At 32.8% G+C, this 19,847-nt stretch overlaps 2 protein-coding genes across 3 annotated transcripts in view; one reads left to right on the top strand and one right to left on the bottom strand.

The window, feature by feature from the left end:
• Positions 1-13,166, top strand: part of LOC144845446 (excitatory amino acid transporter 1-like) — a 29,851-nt gene extending 16,685 nt beyond the window's left edge. The window contains exons 5-9 of one of the 2 annotated variants that reach the window (XM_078702795.1): positions 3,393-3,626; positions 4,296-4,490; positions 8,128-8,262; positions 9,248-10,384; positions 10,578-13,166. In XM_078702795.1, the coding sequence (XP_078558921.1) occupies positions 3,393-3,626; positions 4,296-4,490; positions 8,128-8,262; positions 9,248-9,455 (772 nt within the window). In that variant the 3' untranslated portion in view covers positions 9,456-10,384; positions 10,578-13,166. Of the gene's footprint in view, positions 1-3,392; positions 3,627-4,295; positions 4,491-8,127; positions 8,263-9,247; positions 10,387-10,577 lie in introns of both variants that reach the window. The other variant, XM_078702794.1, reaches the window with a different exon arrangement.
• Positions 13,167-13,190: 24 nt separating this feature from the next.
• On the bottom strand, positions 13,191-19,790 carry LOC144845448 (excitatory amino acid transporter 1-like). The gene is made up of 7 exons (XM_078702799.1): positions 19,218-19,790; positions 18,189-18,231; positions 17,605-17,834; positions 16,704-16,937; positions 16,124-16,318; positions 15,711-15,845; positions 13,191-15,210 (listed from the first exon to the last, which is right to left on the bottom strand). The coding sequence occupies exons 1-7, from the start codon at positions 19,697-19,699 to the stop codon at positions 15,018-15,020; spliced, it is 1,512 nt and encodes a 503-aa protein (XP_078558925.1). The 5' UTR covers positions 19,700-19,790; the 3' UTR covers positions 13,191-15,017.
• Between the last annotated feature and the right edge of the window lie 57 nt (positions 19,791-19,847).

Raw genomic sequence — 19,847 nt, 5'->3', positions numbered from 1 at the left:
TAGATACCGCTGAAATACCTCTTCCCCTATATTCTTTCTCTTCTCAAACGTAGTTTGTACATTACACTCCCAGTACAGTTCCAGTCATGTTGAAAGGCCTACGACCCCACCCCAAACTCCCATCCCCTTCCCAGAGATAATTAAAATACTTTAATAATGTAGTATAAAACCTTCCCGGTACAATTGTGGTCATTTTGATACCCATATGTATGGCTATGTGCAGAAACAGAAATTTGTATACCAAACAAACATCGAAAGTGGGAAAAATTTTGGCCCCTAACTTGGATCTTAGATTGCGGATGATGTTCAAATGTAGTTTACAACTTTCCCGGTATACAATTGCGGTCATTTTGATGCCTAATATGTAAGTTTATGTGCAAAAATGTGTATAACGAACAAACAAGCACACAAACGTACACACCCTCTCACTTATAATACAGTATAGATAGTAATTATCTTTTCTCAATTGTTGTTTTTCTCAATTGTTGTTTTTCTTCAAAAAAAAGTATAATCATGTATCAATCAAGTTATTACAATACATAACGTGCATAATAGTTCAGTCCCATCTATAAATAAGAATGTTATCACTATACAGCAAATTCTCAGAGGCAAAAATATTGACATGTTATTTTCAGTGAAAACCTGATGTTGCCAAGTATTAAAAGGCTCAGCTAAGTAATTACAGGATATTAATATAATCATAAACATTTGAGAAATGCAGTGTGAAACAGCATGTGGCTGATGTACTTTGAATGACACTACATTTACATGTATCAAATAAGGGCATCACATGCAGTTTAAAAGGTAGCTCCGGGTTGAACATGTAAACCTTTGGAACAACCCTGCAGATATTAAGCCCCATATTTTTTTGACAGTGGTGAAGCAGAAAAGTATCATTTTAAAGTGGTGCTAATGTAAAATAGAAATTTTATTGATTTTCAATTACTTACAATCATTATTAAATGAGGTAAACTATTTGTCTGTAGTGTTTTCCTATATAAGTTTATCTTTATAATATACTTTTTTACATAAGTGAATTTCACATCTTTTAACACTTAACACTTTGACTGCCAAACACGAAGATCTTCGTTTTTGGAAACACAACGCTTGACTGCCAAACACGAAGATCTTCGTGTTTCGTGTTTTTTTTAAAAATCCGGTAGATAGGTTAATTATTGGTATATACTATAAATATGAACACTATATTCGGTCTGGACCGTCAATATTTTACAATTTGAAAGTAACTAATCTGGTTATGAATGACTGTCAAAATGGTCGAAATAACAAACACCGCGCATCACAGTAGCGCGTAGAGCGATGGCTTGGCGCATTGTGTATCGGTCGCGCGCTAGCTATGCCACCGAAGCATTACAAAGGTTTTTGTGGATTGACATGTTTGTTTGTTATCTGAATAAAAAATAATGGAGTCATTTTCAATATGAAGTCTTTAATTTTATTATTGTATACCCTAATTGTTTTGGTGTTTTACTGAAAGTGACCGAGTTTCACGCAACAAACTTGTTTTGAAATGGTATGGATATTATCATCAGTTTACTGTCTAGGCTAGTAGTAGTACTAGGCTAGCCTAGGCCTAGTCGTAAAACGGTTCCGGACCAACTTTAGGCCTGGTTAACTAGGCCTGGTGTCTTCACTATGTGGATTTTGGCGAAACATTGATGTAAGATTTATGATTTATAAAATTTAATACATATTTCGATAGTGATAACTTGTTTTTATAGGCCTATCGGTGCCGTGTAAGTAACTTTTTTGTTGTTTGTTGATCTCACCGGGCGATATTTTCATATTGTGATGTCTTGCACAAAATCGCGTATATCTCGACTTCTTGCGCGAAACTACGAAAAACTCAAAAAGTGGGTTACTTTCATTTTACTATTACGATTTACATATTGCGATTTAAAAATTGTTCTTAGTACCATTGTAAAGCTAAAATCTTTATGATTATTTTAGTCTAAATTACATATAAATCAGATCACATAAATGGTTTCAATCAGCTTTAATAAAAACATCAAATTGGGCTAAAAACGCTGGCGGTGGCAGTTTCTAACTGGAAAAACCTCTGGCAGTCAAAGTGTTAACTACTTTATAAAAGGGACTTCTTTCACAGTGTATGTTTGCTTAGCCGCTGTTGGAACATAAGGTGGGTTATAATAAATGTTGTTGCAAAGGTTTATAATAAACAATATAAATTTTAAACACAGAGCTCCCCTTTAAGTTTCCTGTCCCAAATTTTTCCACCCTTTTTTTCCATTAAAATCAAGTATGATTTTGCTCACCATTTATAGGAATCAACTGCTATCAAGCCATGTTTTGAAGGCTTGCTCAATTAATAGGGAAAATAGGATATGATGCAAGTTTATTTTACAGTAGTGGTGAATAGTCCCATTCCCTACCTTTTTTAGATCTAATTTAAGGTCACAAACTACATTTAATGTAAAAATAAATACTATATGGTCCTATTGCGGTTAAAAATATAAAAAAATAAGTTGATTCTAATAAGTTTAGCGGCCCGCTATAAATCCCAACATGCATTGCGCGCGAATTGATATTTTAGGTTTTCTTCTATGATTCACCTCCTTTCGATAAATGGAAGAATCGTAACTTTTTCAGCGAAAATACCGGGTTTCCCCCAATTTGTATTACAGATTCAGGCAAACACAGAAAGGCAATTAATGCAGCAATTAGACAACGTCAAGCTAGGCCTATAGTTAGCGTACAATGTTCGTACATTACTGTTGTTTACCAGCTAGGCCTACAAAACTAAGTCTAGCTAGGCTAGGCCTAAAGATCGTCAACAAGAGGATATTCACCACAAGCTACTTTTAGGTAGTGCATTGTTTCTCTCATTTTATCTTAAATTACCATAAGATCTTACCATCTTTATACAAAAATCTTTTATTTGTGTTTGTATAGCTTGATCTATCTGAACTATTCTATTGAAGAATATTTTCAGAATTCTGGTAGTAAAGTGAAGTGAACCGTTGAAATATCTACAGTATTGTTAAACTTTCTCTTTTGTGTACAGTATTTTAAAATAACCTATTTAAATAAGTAAGAGTTATTCACCTTAGAATGAACAAAACAAAAGTAAAAGCAACTAGATTTGAACTCGTCACTTTGACGAGTTCGGGTTATCCGCGCAAACGCAACATGTACATACGTTTAAAATATATGAACGCCGACAATTATTATGCCATCCTATGACATGAATTAAATATGTTTACAGTGCTGAATTGTACCTATTTTGTAGCATACAGCATATTACAGTATTTACAGAATAACACTGTATATGTTATATACAAATTATTGCCCACAAATTTGCAGAATGTGATATTGTCTTCTGTATTGAAATTGATGCTGATATTGTTTTTCAGGTTGTCCCCTATTGGAGTATTTTTCCTTGTGCTTGGAAAGCTTTTGGAGATGGATGACTGGGCACTGATGTTCGGACAACTAGGCCTTTTTATAGTAACTGTAGAAGTTGGCCTTTTTATCCATGGTGTTATTGTTTTACCGCTCCTTTATTATTTCTTTGTTCGGCAAAATCCTTTCCGATTTTTGAGAAAAGTCATCCCAGCACTTGTGACTGCTTTCAGTGTTGATTCAAGGTAAGGTGATTTTGAATATTGCTTTTTCTAAAATATTATTTCAACATAATCCAACAGCACAGCAGAACCAGTTAATGCTATGATGCTTTCTATCATGTGACAAGATCATGTGCTAAGCAGCAATTTACGTGTGCTTATTCAACTGTGGCACTGACTTGACTGAAGCACTTACCAGATTAACAGTAGCAAAGTATGGCCTTTTAATACTTTGCATTTGAATAATTATTCTAAGTGAGCTTCATAAAACCAATTTAAATGCTAATGGGAAATGTAAACTTTGCTGTAAATTTTACAAACAAACGTTTTTATTGGCAATCATTTTTTGTATACTATTAAATTCTCATGTGAATTAAACATTTTTATATCGGGAACAAATAGTACTTATTAGTATAAATTAGCATACATTTAATTTTGCCAACATTTTCTAAACTCTTTTGTAATTTTGAATTAAAACACCAAAACCTTGAAAAAAGTGCTTGTTTTTTTTTTTAAGTTAAATTTTTTTTTTGTTACAAAAAAGAAAAATAATATCTATGAAATATCTAAGGTGAAACTATAGATTGATGATTATTGAAATGGATGATGAATAGAAATTGTTTTCCTGCACTTAGCCTTGTACTACTAAACATTATTACATTTTTACCTTTCTTCCACATCTCTTTGTTATAGTTCAGCAACCCTACCTGTAACCATGACATGCTTAGAGGACAATCTAAAGGTAGATAAAAGAATTACCCGTTTTGTCCTGCCAATCGGAGCGACGGTAAACATGGATGGGACCGCCCTCTATGAAGCCGTTGGTTCTATCTTCATTGCACAACTTAACGGCATCCCATTGGATTTTAAAGATGTCATTACAATCAGGTCAGTTTTATTACTTGTATGTTTGTACTTTTAATTTCAATAATACCATGGAAGCCCCAGTGGTCTAATGGTAGGATATATATGCATATCAAGAAAGAATTCCTGGTTTAAATCTTGGTTGGGGCTGCTCTTTCTCATTTCCTCATTTTCATTGTTTATCAATTAATTTTCCGTATATCGTATAGTTTCTCTATGCCTGTGAATTTGAATTTGTTGCGGGGTTTGGGTGAACCCCCCATTTGAGGGAACCCCTTTGAAAAAACGTAAGCCCCACTTCCAAAATCGTGCAATTAATTATTAATTATAGCAGGCAACCATTGTGTAAGGGTTTTTGGTCGTTTATTTTGTAGCAATAAAAATAGTCCGATGTTAAAAGTAGCACTCAAAAACGAAAGAACATCAGCAGTAGAAAGGTGGTTATGAATAATAATGACAGAAAAGGACTGACCAATCGCGTGCTTTGGCCAGATTTTTAATATGACACATACAAACTTTCTGGAGTTTTTCTTACACTTTTTTTCACGAAACAGAATACATATGCTCGTCGCACTATGTTATTATTTCTGTTGATTACCCTTCCCTTCCACAGCATTGTTTGTCATCGATTGAAGATGTCTTCTGTTTCGTGAAAAAGGCGTATTTGCCACACTCGCTAAAATCCATACATTTTAAGGATGAAGAGACAATAAAAAATAATAGATTTTTTTCGATCACAAGTGACTAAAAAAACATGGAATTTAAAGTCAATATTTTCACATTAATTGCATGTCTAGCTTAGCTAGGCTATAGATACTTAGAGCTAGTAAAATAACCGAAATTGCTCTGAGAGCCATAGCTTTCAGAAAAATCGATATATTGGTGACTTCACAAAAGCTGATTAAAATCTCGAGTTACTTGTATATTCAATATGGGCTGAAATAACATGCCCTCTGTATTTTAAAGTACAGTAGATCACTCAGTTTCTGATAATTGATTTAAAGGTTTGATTCAGTCTGTTTTTCCTTTCAAATCATCCTACCATCATGTTAAATGTGTATTTAACTTTTGTTTAAACATTAACAATGCCAGGCACTTTCGAGTTACTTGTATCTTCAATATGGGCTGAAATAACATGCCCTCTGTATTTTAAAGTACAGTAGATCACTCAGTTTCTGATAATTGATTTAAAGGTTTGATTCAGTCTGTTTTTCCTTTCAAATCATCCTACCATCATGTTAATGTGTATTTACCTTTTGTTTAAACATTAACAATGCCAGGCACTTTCCCTTTATAGGAAAAAGTGGATTATTTAGTGTGTTTTGATGGTGGTAGCTAAAAGGCTACCAACATGATTAAACAACCTAAATTAGTTACTGTCAGTGGCGTAATGCACAGGGCAAAGGCCCCTGGTTTAGCACTCCTAACACTAGGTAATTGCATTTAGCTAGTGAGCGCTCATAGCCGTTACGCCACTGGTTACTGTGTGTCACATTTTATGTTCATTTATTTGTCATATATGTTTCATACATGTAAAACTATCTTTAATATATTCCGAGCATCTTAATAATTCATAAATACATTACGTCCTCATTTTTTCACTATTTCTTGGCAAGTTTGAAACATAAAACAGGAAGCTGTTGATGAGAAGACATCATTCAAAATGGTCTGTTTTTATTACCTTACAGTACATATTTTTCCCTTGGGCGTTTCCTCAGCAACATTAACATTTTATTTCCTACATAGAGTATCATAGTGTCAAGGTTGTTTTATGTTGTTTTTTTTTAATCACAACATTCTTTTAAGAAATAACTATGAAATCAAAATTAGAATTTTGATTTCATAGTTCATTTCTTTATTTTCAAAGATTTTCAGATTTCAACAAACCAATTATGTAATGATAATAATTTTAAATATATATCATTTAAAAATTGTGATATGCCCTTATGTGAACACAATGACATCACTGCCATATTTAGGCACATCACACTTTTTTTTTCAAACTAGTTTATATCATTTAAAAATTGTGATATGCCCTTATGTGAACACAATGACATCACTGCCATATTTAGGCACATCACACTTTTTTTTTCAAACTAGTTTGATAATAGACAGATAGCTCTACTAAATAAACATCTTTTTTTAGTAACCCTTGTTATTGTAAGGATCTTTTTGGTTTTCCGCACTTGGCGGATAACCCCTTGTTATTGTCAGGATCTTTTTTCTTTTTTTTCCTATCTTATTCTTCTTTCTTTCCACGAATTTTGTTGCACGTATATATCTCTAAATCTTCTGTACATAACATTGTATAACTTTATCAGAAGATTGAACTCTATCTGAAGATGTTGTGATAAGGTTTTCGGTGCCGTCCGAGTTGCGCAGCATAACATACTCATGATTATACGATTTTTTAAATTGATCTTAAATTCAGAACCAAAAGACATTTTTTATTGAAACTTAAAAATATATTGTCCCTTTGACTAATTCCAAAAAAATTTTTTTAAAAAGATTTTTAAAAAAGTGGGTCATTTTGAAGTATTTTTGTTGACAAAAAAATCATTTAACTTCCAGTCAAAACATATCTCATAATGCAACACGCTTTTTTGGCTACACTGTATGCATAATCATAAAACTTCCCCGTGACGAGTTGTAAACAATCCTAATTTGCATCATGCATAATGCATACTCGTGGTTTGAAATCGTTGGTTTTCAAGACGAAATGTAATCAAATTAATTTACCTCTTATTTACGTAAACTTGTTGTTTTTTGCACATTTACGCACACAGTGTGTATACAGCATAGAAAGACCATTTTTGCAATTGATTTTGGTTCTTCATACCTTCTCTGATCAATTTCATTACTTTTTATAAATTTTCATTGCAAAATAACAACGTACGTGTACAGTACGTCAAACTTTTAAAAGTGTGCGCTTGAAAATAGGCAATTCAATGCAAATTTATGCCTATTTTGAATTGATTATAGCTCTTTAGGATCAAATGCGATGACTATTGTTTTTAATGCATAGTGGAAGCTGATGAGTTGTAGTTATAAATTTATGACGTCATCATGGCCACTCAAATAATAAAAATCGGATTTTTTTTAATTTTTTTTTTCATAGATCATCAAAACATTCAACAGAGCGCCTCTTACTTTTACATGCCCAAAATTCTTCAAACTTTATATATAATGTTATTATTCAGATAATTATCTTCTAAAATTGTTATCTTCATGTTTGCGCGGATAACCCGAATTCGTCACAGTGACGAGTTCAAATCTAGTTTTTCTATCTTATTAGTGCGGATAACCTAACTCATTGGAGTTTAAATCTAGTTTACTGGTTATGTTTATGTATCTTTTTCTGGTGGGTAAGCCTTAAAGTTCTTTTAACTTATATTGCCTACCAGCTACACATTTACTCATTTCAAATATATGATTTACTGTAGTAGTAGTTGACACAAATTTACAAAAGAATAAACTGAACAAAAATAGTGGAAAGCTTAATTTTGCAAGAGGAAACGTGTTAATTTATTTTCTGACAGAACTAAAAATATGCTGTCTCTTTAAACACAATATTCCCACCTGTTTGTAAATGAGAGATGTTATATAAACACAAGAGGCAAATAGTTATATTTAAACCGATTAATTTGTTTTTTCTTAATAGTGTAACATCTACTCTTGCTAGCATTGGAGCAGCTGCTATACCACATGCTGGTCTTGTAACCATGGTAATTGTATTGAATGCTGTCGGAATTCCAATTGATGATATATCTTTGATCTTCATCATTGACTGGTTTTTGTAAGGAATAATTTATCATTTCATTAATTACATGTAATTATTAAAAAATGAACGAAAAACAAAATACATATCCCAATACACAGTGCACACTTTTATTTATATATTTATTGTTGTGGTGTTAGTTCTTTAGATTAATTGGTTTAGTAATGTGATTTTCAGTATTTACTATTCATTACCAAAATAATTTTAAATTGGCTGCTTACAGGATTTAATTTATACAAAAATGAAAATACAAAATGTTGACTATATAAAAGAATATAAAGTTTTAAAGTATTTGGAGTTAGTTGTGCATGTAACTTTTCAATGTAATTTGTTATAATACAGTAGGTACAGTATTATCCTCTTCTTAACTACTGTTATACAGTGGTCCTTGCTTTTTAGCACTGTAATACTGTTCTAAAAAAAGAAAAAAACGGCACCAATATTTATACCTTATATCTTAAAGATGTATTGTCCCCCAAAAACATGACAAATAAAGATTAATAAAATCAGATTTTGAATAGGCAATTTCACAGTTTTAATAAAGTTATTCACTTCTGTAGAAAAAAAAATCATCAAAAATAAATATTTCACTTCTAAAAAGACAAAAGAAATGGTTAATTTCAACCAAGAACCATTGTCTTCCAGACAATTTAGGTATATTTTTATATATAAGTTTTTGGTCAAAGTGAATCACTATTATGTATTTTTTTAGGGGGACAATACATCTTTAAGTAATTTATAATGTCATTTTAGCTGTCAAAGGGAGAACAGTGCAACCAAAGTGCTACCACCCTGAATAAAATAGAAAATTATTTAAAAATATGTAAATAATATTTAAAGAATTTACTTTTCTTATACATTATTTATTGTTTTTGTATAAATTTTCTGAACATCAGGATTGCCAATTCATATTTTAAAATTATATATATATATATTTTTTTATTATTTTTTTAATTGCTGATGTACAGTATGCTTTGTTATACATTATTGATTTTTTTTACAGAGACAGATGCAGAACAACTGTTAATGTAGAAGGCGACTCCATTGGCGCTGGAATTATTTATCATCTGACAAAAGATGAACTGGATAAAGAAGATGCCGGTACCGGTTACGTTCGTTGTGGCAGTGATGAGAAAGTGAACAAAAACAACATTGAGGAAATTGAATTACCTGAAAATGGCACTATTCACCCAGCAGATAGCATTGCATGAGCATGCACTGTGGGAGCAGAACAATTTAGCTAAATGCTAGATTTATAATTGCTGGTTGCATATGTTCTTGAATTATAAAAAATTAACCTAAATAAAACTTTCAGCTTCTTATATAGTGTTTTTTAATTTTGTAGGTTAACTTTCACTGCATTTCTATTCTAATACACTTTGAAGTAAAACCACAACTTAATAATAATAAAATCTTTATTTTAAAACGGAGTCTCGTTCACAACAAAATGTGTTCTTCCACGAGGCCGTATGAAAGAAATAAAACTACGATATCAAAATTATCAAACTGATGAACAAACAAGAAAATTATACATTGAAAAAAGAATATAAAATTTATATTAATGGATTAATAGATTTAAAATTAAAGTTAGTAGATAAAATTAAACCAATTGAGAGCAAATGTTAACATCAGGGCAGTAGTCACATGATTTTAAGTGGTATGGTTACAAGACATTTTTTGGAGGTCACCAATAGTGCTTCTCAAGATCAGGCAAGCGAAATAATTAATATTTTAGCAGTTGTTTTTAGTGATATTCTTGTTGAACAGATCAACATTGTGGTGTGGGTGATGTTGCCAACCGTTGGTGGATACAGCCCTGACATTCAGATTTAACAAACTATAAAAGATTTTTGTTTGTTTGCCTTGGTAAACACTATGTTTTTGTGTTGTATATTACAGCCTATTAAATAGGAAATGCATCTTTAAAGTGCATGTAAATGTAGGCCTATCATGAACTATGAAATTGTAAAGGTAATTGAGTGAAAGAAGGCCATCTGCATGATGCTCGCCCTAAAAGCACCCAATATCTCCCTCCACATATGTTATCTGTTTCAGTATCATACGCATACTATGTTATACAGTGTCACTTGTATTGTGTATAAAGCTCTGTCTACACTATCAAGCTAGTTTGACAATAAAAGTGTGTGCCCAAATATGGTAGTGACATCATCATGTCCATATATGGGCACATCACATAAAGTTTGATAGTGTAGAAAGATCTTTACAGAATTTGCCTATGATACTGGACAAATCATATTAATATTATACAGTAACGAGAATCAGCTAATATAGGGAAGTTGGTTGCAAGTTCAAATCCCATCAGAAATTGAAAGAAAGTTGTTCTTAGTCAATATTAGAATTTATATTATTTAGAATATATTGTTTATTAGAATTTTATTTGAACAATGTATTCCTGACTTTTGGAATTATGTGTAGCCTTTGTTGCTGCATTTTTTTGTAATTTAAGCTAAGTTAAGATTTCAGAGTAGGTTAATATTATAATAAGATGGGTGAGCTACAGTAGTAGGCTATAAGCAATTGTAGGCCTAAAATTCCAAGCATTGAAAGTACAGTACATGCCATTATGACCGGTTTCAATATTTGGACATGAATTTATCATCATTAAACATCAATTAAATTAGTGACCATTAACAAATTCATTCCGTATTTAAAATACATATAACAATTTACAGTAGGCCCTTTTATAAACGTTCCGTTAAAATGTACAGTATATATAGAGTAGTACAGCCAGGTAATTACAGTATATACTAAATGGTACCACTCTGGTCTCTTCTGCAAATTAATAACTGTGCATATTCATCATCGACGCAAACTTAAACACCAGACAAGCATATGATTAAGAAATGTACATACCCCGATTTAGTACCGTAGGACCTCGTATGTCTATAGTGTAATATTATGAAAAGCTTGTACTGTAGTTGGAATAGATAACTGCCTTCAGCCTATTTAAACATAAGAAATCTATAATACAAAATTAACTTGTAATAGTATGTAGGCATATTGTATATGCGATGTTGACAAAACATGGGTATAGATTCGTCTTATAACAAGATTCTTGTATACTATTTTGAGCAAAAACATTTATAGAAAGCCTGGTAACAGTACTATTTTGAATTTGGCGTTATAATGGCATTAATTTATTCATCCATGTGGCCTAATTATGAATATATAATACCTGTAATCGTGTGGTACTGTACTGTAAACAGTTTATTTTGTAGTTGCACTGTGTAAACTGTTGGAACCGTTAATGTAACAATTAGATGTGTTCGATTGCGTTGCTATATTCCGATTAATCAATCAATCACTGTACGTTCGCGAGAATGTATGATATGCACCCATCGCATTAGGATTCAATATATCGACATTTAGTTATGTCGGAATGGTGGATGTTGAAATGCTGAATCCATTATACAGTACTTTTGTAGCTGTTGTATCTGTGAGAAAAGATATAATCTAACTAAATAGACGGAATTTAAACTAGATTTGAACTCGTCACTTTGACGAGTTCGGGTTATCCGCGCAAAAACGCAACATGCACCACATACATTATGAACGCCGACAGTTATTATGCCATCCTATGATTATTAATTTGATGCGTGCTATTTTAAATGCGGTGAATTTTTACGAAAGAGATGAAAATCTGACTTTGAATTCAACTGCCCATATGATGACGTCATGATATCAAATAGACAAAATTGTTATAGGAATTCATATATATAATTCCACAGCTTCCATTTTAAGTTTTAATCACGTGGGTCACTTTTCATTCTGAGGAGCTATAACAGATTGAAATATACTGTATAGACGAAATTAAATAGGTCACGTTATTCTAATTTTTTAATATGATGACGTAAGAAAAAATCAAATTTGTTTAACGCATGTGAAAGAGAATTGATTGAGAAAGAACATATTAAAATCTAGGGCGAAATGGGATAAGCATAAGCGATTGACTAGTACTAAAGCGAAAACAATTCTATCTTTTAACTTCGAGTGGCCTAATGGCGACGTCAGAACATCTGGTAGGTACAAATTTTACATCACTTGATCTACAACTCATCAGCTTCCATAATACATTTTTAAAAATTGGGGTAACCAGCCATCCTGAGGAGCTATAACTGATTAAAAATAGGTATATTTTTGCACAAATATGCATTAAATTATCCATTCTTTAGCAAACGATTATTAAAGTTTAACGTGCACGTGCGTCGTTATTTTGCAATTAAAGTTAATCAAAATGAATGAAATCTACTACAGGTGGTATATGAAAAACAAAAATCAATTGCAAAAACCATTTTTCTACGCTTTGTACGAGCTGTGCGCACAAATGACCTGAAATGTACGCAAAATTGATTAGAAATTTTGCGCATTTTGACATTTCAAATACGTGTACTCGCGTAATTTTTTGCGTAGCACGCCATTTTTATCATGTCAAAAGTCAAAAGATTCGTTGAAAAATCATTTTTTGCTCAAAATTTATGAGCAAAAATAAAATTTCATAAAATCGCGCGTAATATTACGCCGAGCGACTCTAACATCATATTACAAAATTGTCTGCACATCTAAGGTCAATCTTCTGACAAAGTTATACGATGTTATGTCCACAAAAATTAGAGATACACGTGCAACAAAATTCTGGGAAAGAAATAAGAATAAGATAGGAAAAAAAAGATCCTGACAATAACAAGGGGTTATCCGCCAAGTGCGGATGACCAATTATCAATTATTACAGTGTTTTGGGCCTACTTGTTTCTCCCACATGGTGGACGTATGTCGTGATAAACCTAAACCCAGTTTTGTTTGTTTTGTCTTTATAGACATTTTTATTATGAATACTTTTTTTATTATTATTCTGTATTTAAGATTACAATTAGGTTGAATAAATCGGGATTTCAAACAAATTTCTTTGATTGTCTTATATCTATTTACTGTATGTGTAAAGTTGCTGTCTTCTATGACCAATTTTATCAGTAAGCTGAATGACATGCTATCGTACTTTAACATGTTTTTTGTTACTGCTGATATTTATAAATATAATATAATTATATGTAACAAGAAATATTTCTTACAAAAGCGCTGCTCGACATTTTAAAATTAATTATTGTTCTTTCTTCAGATATATTTATGATTAATTATTAAAAAGATGTCCTTTAATCGCAAAAATACATACAAATCAAAGATGGTTCTTCAATTATGAATCACATGCCCATTAAAACATGGTCAATTTTGAACTTTAATGTGCTGTGTGTGTGACCTCAACCTGTAGGCATGCAACTGAATACCCTCTAGAGACAACGTGACTTCACGGCGGTACAAGTGAGAAAATTCTTCACAGTCTGTTGATTCGCGTCAACCAATCAAAGGGCGAGAATTCAAAATCGTTCAACCGTGAGCCCTCATAGACTCTCTTTTCCCAGACGTTTTTTGTGTCCAGCAGCTGGGATCTTTAAATTATAGTCGAGTTTACAAAGTCGCAAAACTGTCGGCCTTGGATACTATAACTGCTGCTTGCTTTAGCTTCTGAATGAGTAGTCCTCGTGGGACGTAGCTGGCTAGAGCAGCAGCGTGAAAATATGTGAAGGAAAAGTGTTTCTGACATGATCTCAGAGGAGTTTTTGAATTTTAGAGTGGAATTATGGCTTGGTGGTTATGATGCTTGACTACCAACCCAAGTCCTGTTATATGTCTGGATTTTTTCTAATGACAAATTACAACTCCACTCCCAACAAAGACTTTTAATAAGACTTTGTTTATTTAGAGCATCTTGTGTATATGCAGGAACGGACGCATGTTTGTCTTGTGAACAGGATTTGCCACATTCAAGAAGGATAGTGAATGAATTCGCTTATAGTTATCCTTGGCAATTTGCCTGAAAAAAAATTCTTGACACATGCGCCGTATTATCTTGCCGTGCGTTTTGATACACCGATGACTTGCGCTAGTCAGTTAAGATGTATCCAGTGACAGCTGCAGAATCGGGTGGACAAAAATGAACTACAGTATGTACTAACATGTAATACATTAGGAGCTGATAATATGCCAGCTCAGTCATTATTCAAACGTGAATTCGTCGTGCATGTATTCCACAAACAGTAGTTGTTAATAAGAAAATAACAACCAAATCTTTCTGATTCGATGTATCCGGTTGAAGGGCATAGCAATAGAAATTTTAAAAACTAAAGCTCTGTCTACACTACCGTATCAAATATATATATATGGAAGTGATGACATCATTATTTCCCTATATGGGCACATCACATTTTTGTCACATAAAGTTTGATAGTGTAGAAATACCTTAAGTACATGCTACTTGCTGAAATAACTGGAGACTTTAGATATAGGCCTAACATTCAATATTTTTGGTTCAGCATCATCTTACAAAATAAGGAGTTACATTACTATTACGTTTTTTATACATAATGGCATTGTGTCGATGATAACAATACTATTCTATAGCATTGGTGTAAGAGTTTATTCCTCAATGTAGCCGAAATGATATTAAGCATTTCGTTTAATAAATATGCCTCCATTTTGTAAGTTAACCAATTCACCTCTGATGTTACTCCCCTCCGTATTAACCTTAACTAAAAACACACACATTATGTAATTTAAGACATAATACAACCATTTATATAGGCTATTGTAGAAATATGCAAAACAATCTAACACAGCAAAATCAAAATATTCTCTTCACAATAATACAGTAAATCTAATTATAGGATCGGCCTATAATAGTTGAATATCAATATCGGTGTTTAAAATTTAGTATCAGCGTTATCTACGTTGACGAACGTCGGTTCAATAACGTCATAACCAGCATTCGAATATGCATCAGGCAGTTTTTCGGCATAAGCATCGATTTCTGCTAGATCTTTCCTGCACAGATGCGCTATAATTCCAGCCCCAAACGAATCGCCTTCAACATTTACCGTTGTTCGAATACGATCCCTGTTTAATTGAATTGAATATAAATTTGTTGATTATGCCTGTATAATTAATAAATAAATAGGTCAACTAATGATAATATACTATTAAAGAATTTTTCATTTTACATTCTGAATTGAATTGTGTGTAAAATTGATTTAAATTCGATTATAGGCCTAATTCGGATAGGACAAAACGAAAGATGGGTCCTCTAATTACGCCACTGATGTCGTCACATTGTAGACAGTCTACATAGGTTCTATAGAAGACGACGATTCGCTTTAATTTTCTTAAGTAGCTGACATAGCTGTACATATGGCGTGCCATACCCTATACAGAGTAGTGTAGTTTAAAACAAACGGTCGGTTGTGGCTCGTGTGAATAGTACTTAAATGAAAGTACCTTGCCTGCTAACTACTACTGTACTAACAACATAGAAAGAAACGATAAAAGACATGGAGTAAAACAGCTACTATCTCTATATAGGCCGAAGGAGGGTGTAATGTGACTAATGTGAAACTTACAAAAACCAATCAATGACAAGTATCAAAGTAACATCTTCTGCTGGAAGACCGACTGCGTTAAGAACTATTACCATGGTGACCAACCCAGCTTGTGGCACACCCGCAGCCCCGACACTGGCGAGGGTAGCAGTGATACTAAAAAAAATAACAATTTTAATATCACCCACTCCTTTCAAATTATTTAGTGAAACAATGGCCTACCACATGCCATGCCCCGAGAGCAGACGATAGGAGGTCAGGCCTACTTATACTTTAGAAATAGATGTTCACACTGTCTAGAGGATATAGGCAAAGATCAGAAATTTGATATTTTAAATAAAATAATTTTATTCGCACCTTGATCTATTTTATTATTATATACAGAAAAACACAATTATATTATATTGATTACATAATTAATTTTTAAACTATACCTTATTGTGATTATGTCTTTGAAGTCCAAGTCTATTCCGTTCACCTGGGCAATAAATATTGCTGCGACTGCTTCATAGAGGGCCGTGCCGTCCATGTTGATGGTAGCTCCGATGGGAAGTACAAAACGAGTTACACGTTTGTCAATGCGGTTGTTTTCTTCCAAACACGTAATCGTTAGTGGCAATGTAGCAGAACTAACGAAATAGACATGAGAACATTATATAAAAACGTAATTACAAAAACGAAACGTAGGCATATGCTTTTGTTATTATTAATGTTTTGGTTCTTGACGCATGGATTTAGGCCTACCTCTAGAAGTTGACGCAAAATAGTTTCCTAGAACTTATTTTACATGATAGGATCTTGCACATTTACTTGACAGATGATTGATAAAGTTACGGTTTTGTTTAAATTGTCTATAATTAGTTTCTATATTTATATATACACACATCGCTGTAAAACTGTATCTATTTGTTCCAATAGTATCTAGTTATTGTTTTTAGTTGTGGATAGATAATAATTTTTTAAAAAACACGTTTTATTTATAGAAATCCTAAGTCAATCATATGCCTATATTACCTGGAGGCCGTACCAAATGCCGTCATTAGAGCTGGGGTGACCCCACCTAAGTATTTGTATGGGTTCCTGCGGACAAATATTAGGTACAGTAATGGTAGTATGAACAGTCCATGAATTGCCAATCCTGCAATAACTGTTACCATGTACATGCCGATCTGAGAAAACATTTTTGCCCAATCGTCCATCTCAATTATTTTTCCCATGATAAGAAAGAAAATTCCGATTGGTGAGACCCTGAAATAAAAAAAAAACTAAGGCTATTGGAGCTGTAGCTCGGTGATTCGTGCTTGCCGTCTAATCCCAAAGTCCATGGTTCAATCATGACAATGTCAGGATTCAATTTTGACATAATACCATGGTTGTAACTCACGACTCTTTCAGCTCCACTCTCCAAGCATCAAAACGAAACTCAGTCAGTTTTTTACATTTGTTCAATTCGCATTGCGAAATGTAGATTGGATTATGTATACGCATGCGCATAAACTGACATTTTCGGTAAATTTCATAGTGGAAAACCGGCGCAAATTTTTGAACTTTTTGGATTGAGCTTTTCCCGTTCGGTTGGTATTCTATAAGTCAAGAAATCACGTTGTTCTCCTCCACACCATCATCCATAAGATGTGCTGGTCGCCATGATATAATTACGATGACGATATGCCTAGTGTCATGGAGTAAACTCCATGCTAGTGTCTAACACAAGGAGTGGATTTATAGTTTATTATTTCTAAAGACTTCAACTGTGATTGGTTCTCACATTTACGAGGTGAAGTCATTCCATAACACCGGTCCAAACTTAGATTACAACATTTACCTTTTTTTTCAGTGTTGCCGTTTATATTTTTATTATCATAATTATTGTCATTTAGGCTATATCTCTATGGTGATCATCATGAAGTCTTACCAAATAACAACCTTTACCAACTGCATGACTGCTTCGTTTAATGAGTTGAAGAAGGCTCTCAGCGGGTCACCACTTTCCTTCATTCTTCCAAGAACAATTCCAAATGCGACTGAGAAAACGACTATGCCAAGAATGTTCGATTTATCCTCAAAACCCCCAGAAGATTCGTACACCACCTTCTCAGTCTTATTCATCATTTCATTTTCAACTGCAATCTGACGTGTCTTGTACTATACAATTAAAGGAGAACACACTGAACGGTTAGTAAGGCATAAATATTATGTTTAGAAATATGGGTTCTTCAATATACTACGCCTTGTTTAAATGTTATTTCAACGCATTTACATCATGGTATTGAATGGGCCTTCATACAGCTATAGACAATTATAATACTTCTTGACAATATCCAAGAAAAGACGAACAGGAAATAAAGTTAGGTTTATTGTCAATGACCTATATATAAATAAAATAACGAAGGGAATAGAAACACTTTTTTTATTGATTTTAATCATTTGCGTAATATAGTTTAGTCATATCAATGTAAATATCTGGAATAATATTTGATATAACAAACGATGACTTACAGTTCTCATACAAGCTTCGACAATATTTGGTGGAAAGATATTTCTGAGAAATCAAATAAAGAATATTTATGAATTTACTTAAAACTGCAAATAGAAAATGTGGTTGAATACTAAATGCCAATCGAGGCGCGGCTCGAACCCGAGTCTTAGAAATTCATAGTTTGTTGACGCAACAATAAGATAATAATACATAATGAAAAATGGAAATGTTTTGCGACCTAAACCCTCTGTGTGTCAATCATGTACCGGTAGTTATCGATGAATTTGAAAATATATCCTCATGGGCCTATAAAGTTCGTTAATGAACAAAATTATGTTACGAAAACTATATCTGCAATGTTTTAACATTTTTATTGTTTTATAAATATTTTCGTAGATTTTGTTGCTTCTCTGTTGTAAATTTATTTATTTATTAAAAATTATAATCTATTTTAATCATTATATAATATTCCAGTGTGTGAGCCCACTTGACATTGATTCAATTCGCTGTTTGGGTAAACCAGTCAACTCTTTCAAATGTTCTATTGTGTGTTTTTACTTGATAAAATGGGTTTAAGTAAATGAAATTCTTTTTCTGAAATAATAAAATTAGTAGACGTAGCAACATCCGGGTCTAGTAGAGTCTTATTTAAATTATCTGAAAGGCAGCTATTATTTTCTTTTTATGTCATGGTTTCAGGGAATGTTTGCAGGTCCTTATGTATACAGCAAAGGCTGTTTTTCCAACAGGTAATGAAATACGTTTGTGTAAAGATCTGACTAAATCAATATTGAAGGAGTACTGTAAATAAGTGAACACATTTTTTTAAATCTTATACGCACACAATACGATGAACTGGCTTCTCATACCATAAGTAAAGTAGTTATTTAGTTCAAATGTACATACAATTTCTAAAATGTTCCTAATATTTAACACTAAAGGCTTCCGTCATATTCTCGTCAGGTCAGGTTCAATATCTTAATTTCGACCATAAATATGCCAAGAATACTTTTTAGTTCAATAAAAAGGATTAAAATGATTGTAGTTACCGTAAGAGATCCATAAACGCATCGGCCGTATCTACTGGTTCTGATGTTCCAATTCTATCAATCTCTTCAGCATCATCATTAATATTCCCCGGTTTAATGGAGACTACCATAACGATACCAAGAATGACGGCAATTGCAGTGGTTAAGAAGTAGTATATGACTGCACGAGAACCAAGTTTACCAGACGCTTGTTGATCAAGATTCGCCATTCCAGATATTAGACTTGACGCGATCAGAGGAATGATTAAGACTTTTAGCATGTTAAGAAAGAGAACTCCCGGAAAGAGGATGTACTCCACTTGATCGTCTGTAAACTCGATATCAGTGGCTAGTCTTAAAATGAATCCAAGACTACATCCTAAGACCAATGAAGTCATCAGAAGTATTATCAAAAGATTTTTTTTGAGAAATCCAGAGAATGTTTCTTTCCTAATCCCGGTTCCATCCTCTTCGCCAACAATAATTTCGTTGTTTTCTTCCATTTTTTTTAATTCCAAAGTTGTAGACTATACTGTAGTATATTAGGAAACTGATAAACAAAACTTTCTGAAATTCTTTGCTCAGTCTAATTCATCAGCTTCAACTAAGCTTCTGAAACGGTATCAATCTATCGATTGATAATAACCAGAC

This window comes from Antedon bifida, chromosome 6 (genome assembly GCF_963402885.1).
Source record: "Antedon bifida chromosome 6, ecAntBifi1.1, whole genome shotgun sequence".
Taxonomy (NCBI): domain Eukaryota; kingdom Metazoa; phylum Echinodermata; class Crinoidea; order Comatulida; family Antedonidae; genus Antedon; species Antedon bifida.
This window is presented reverse-complemented; position numbering and strand designations above follow the sequence as displayed.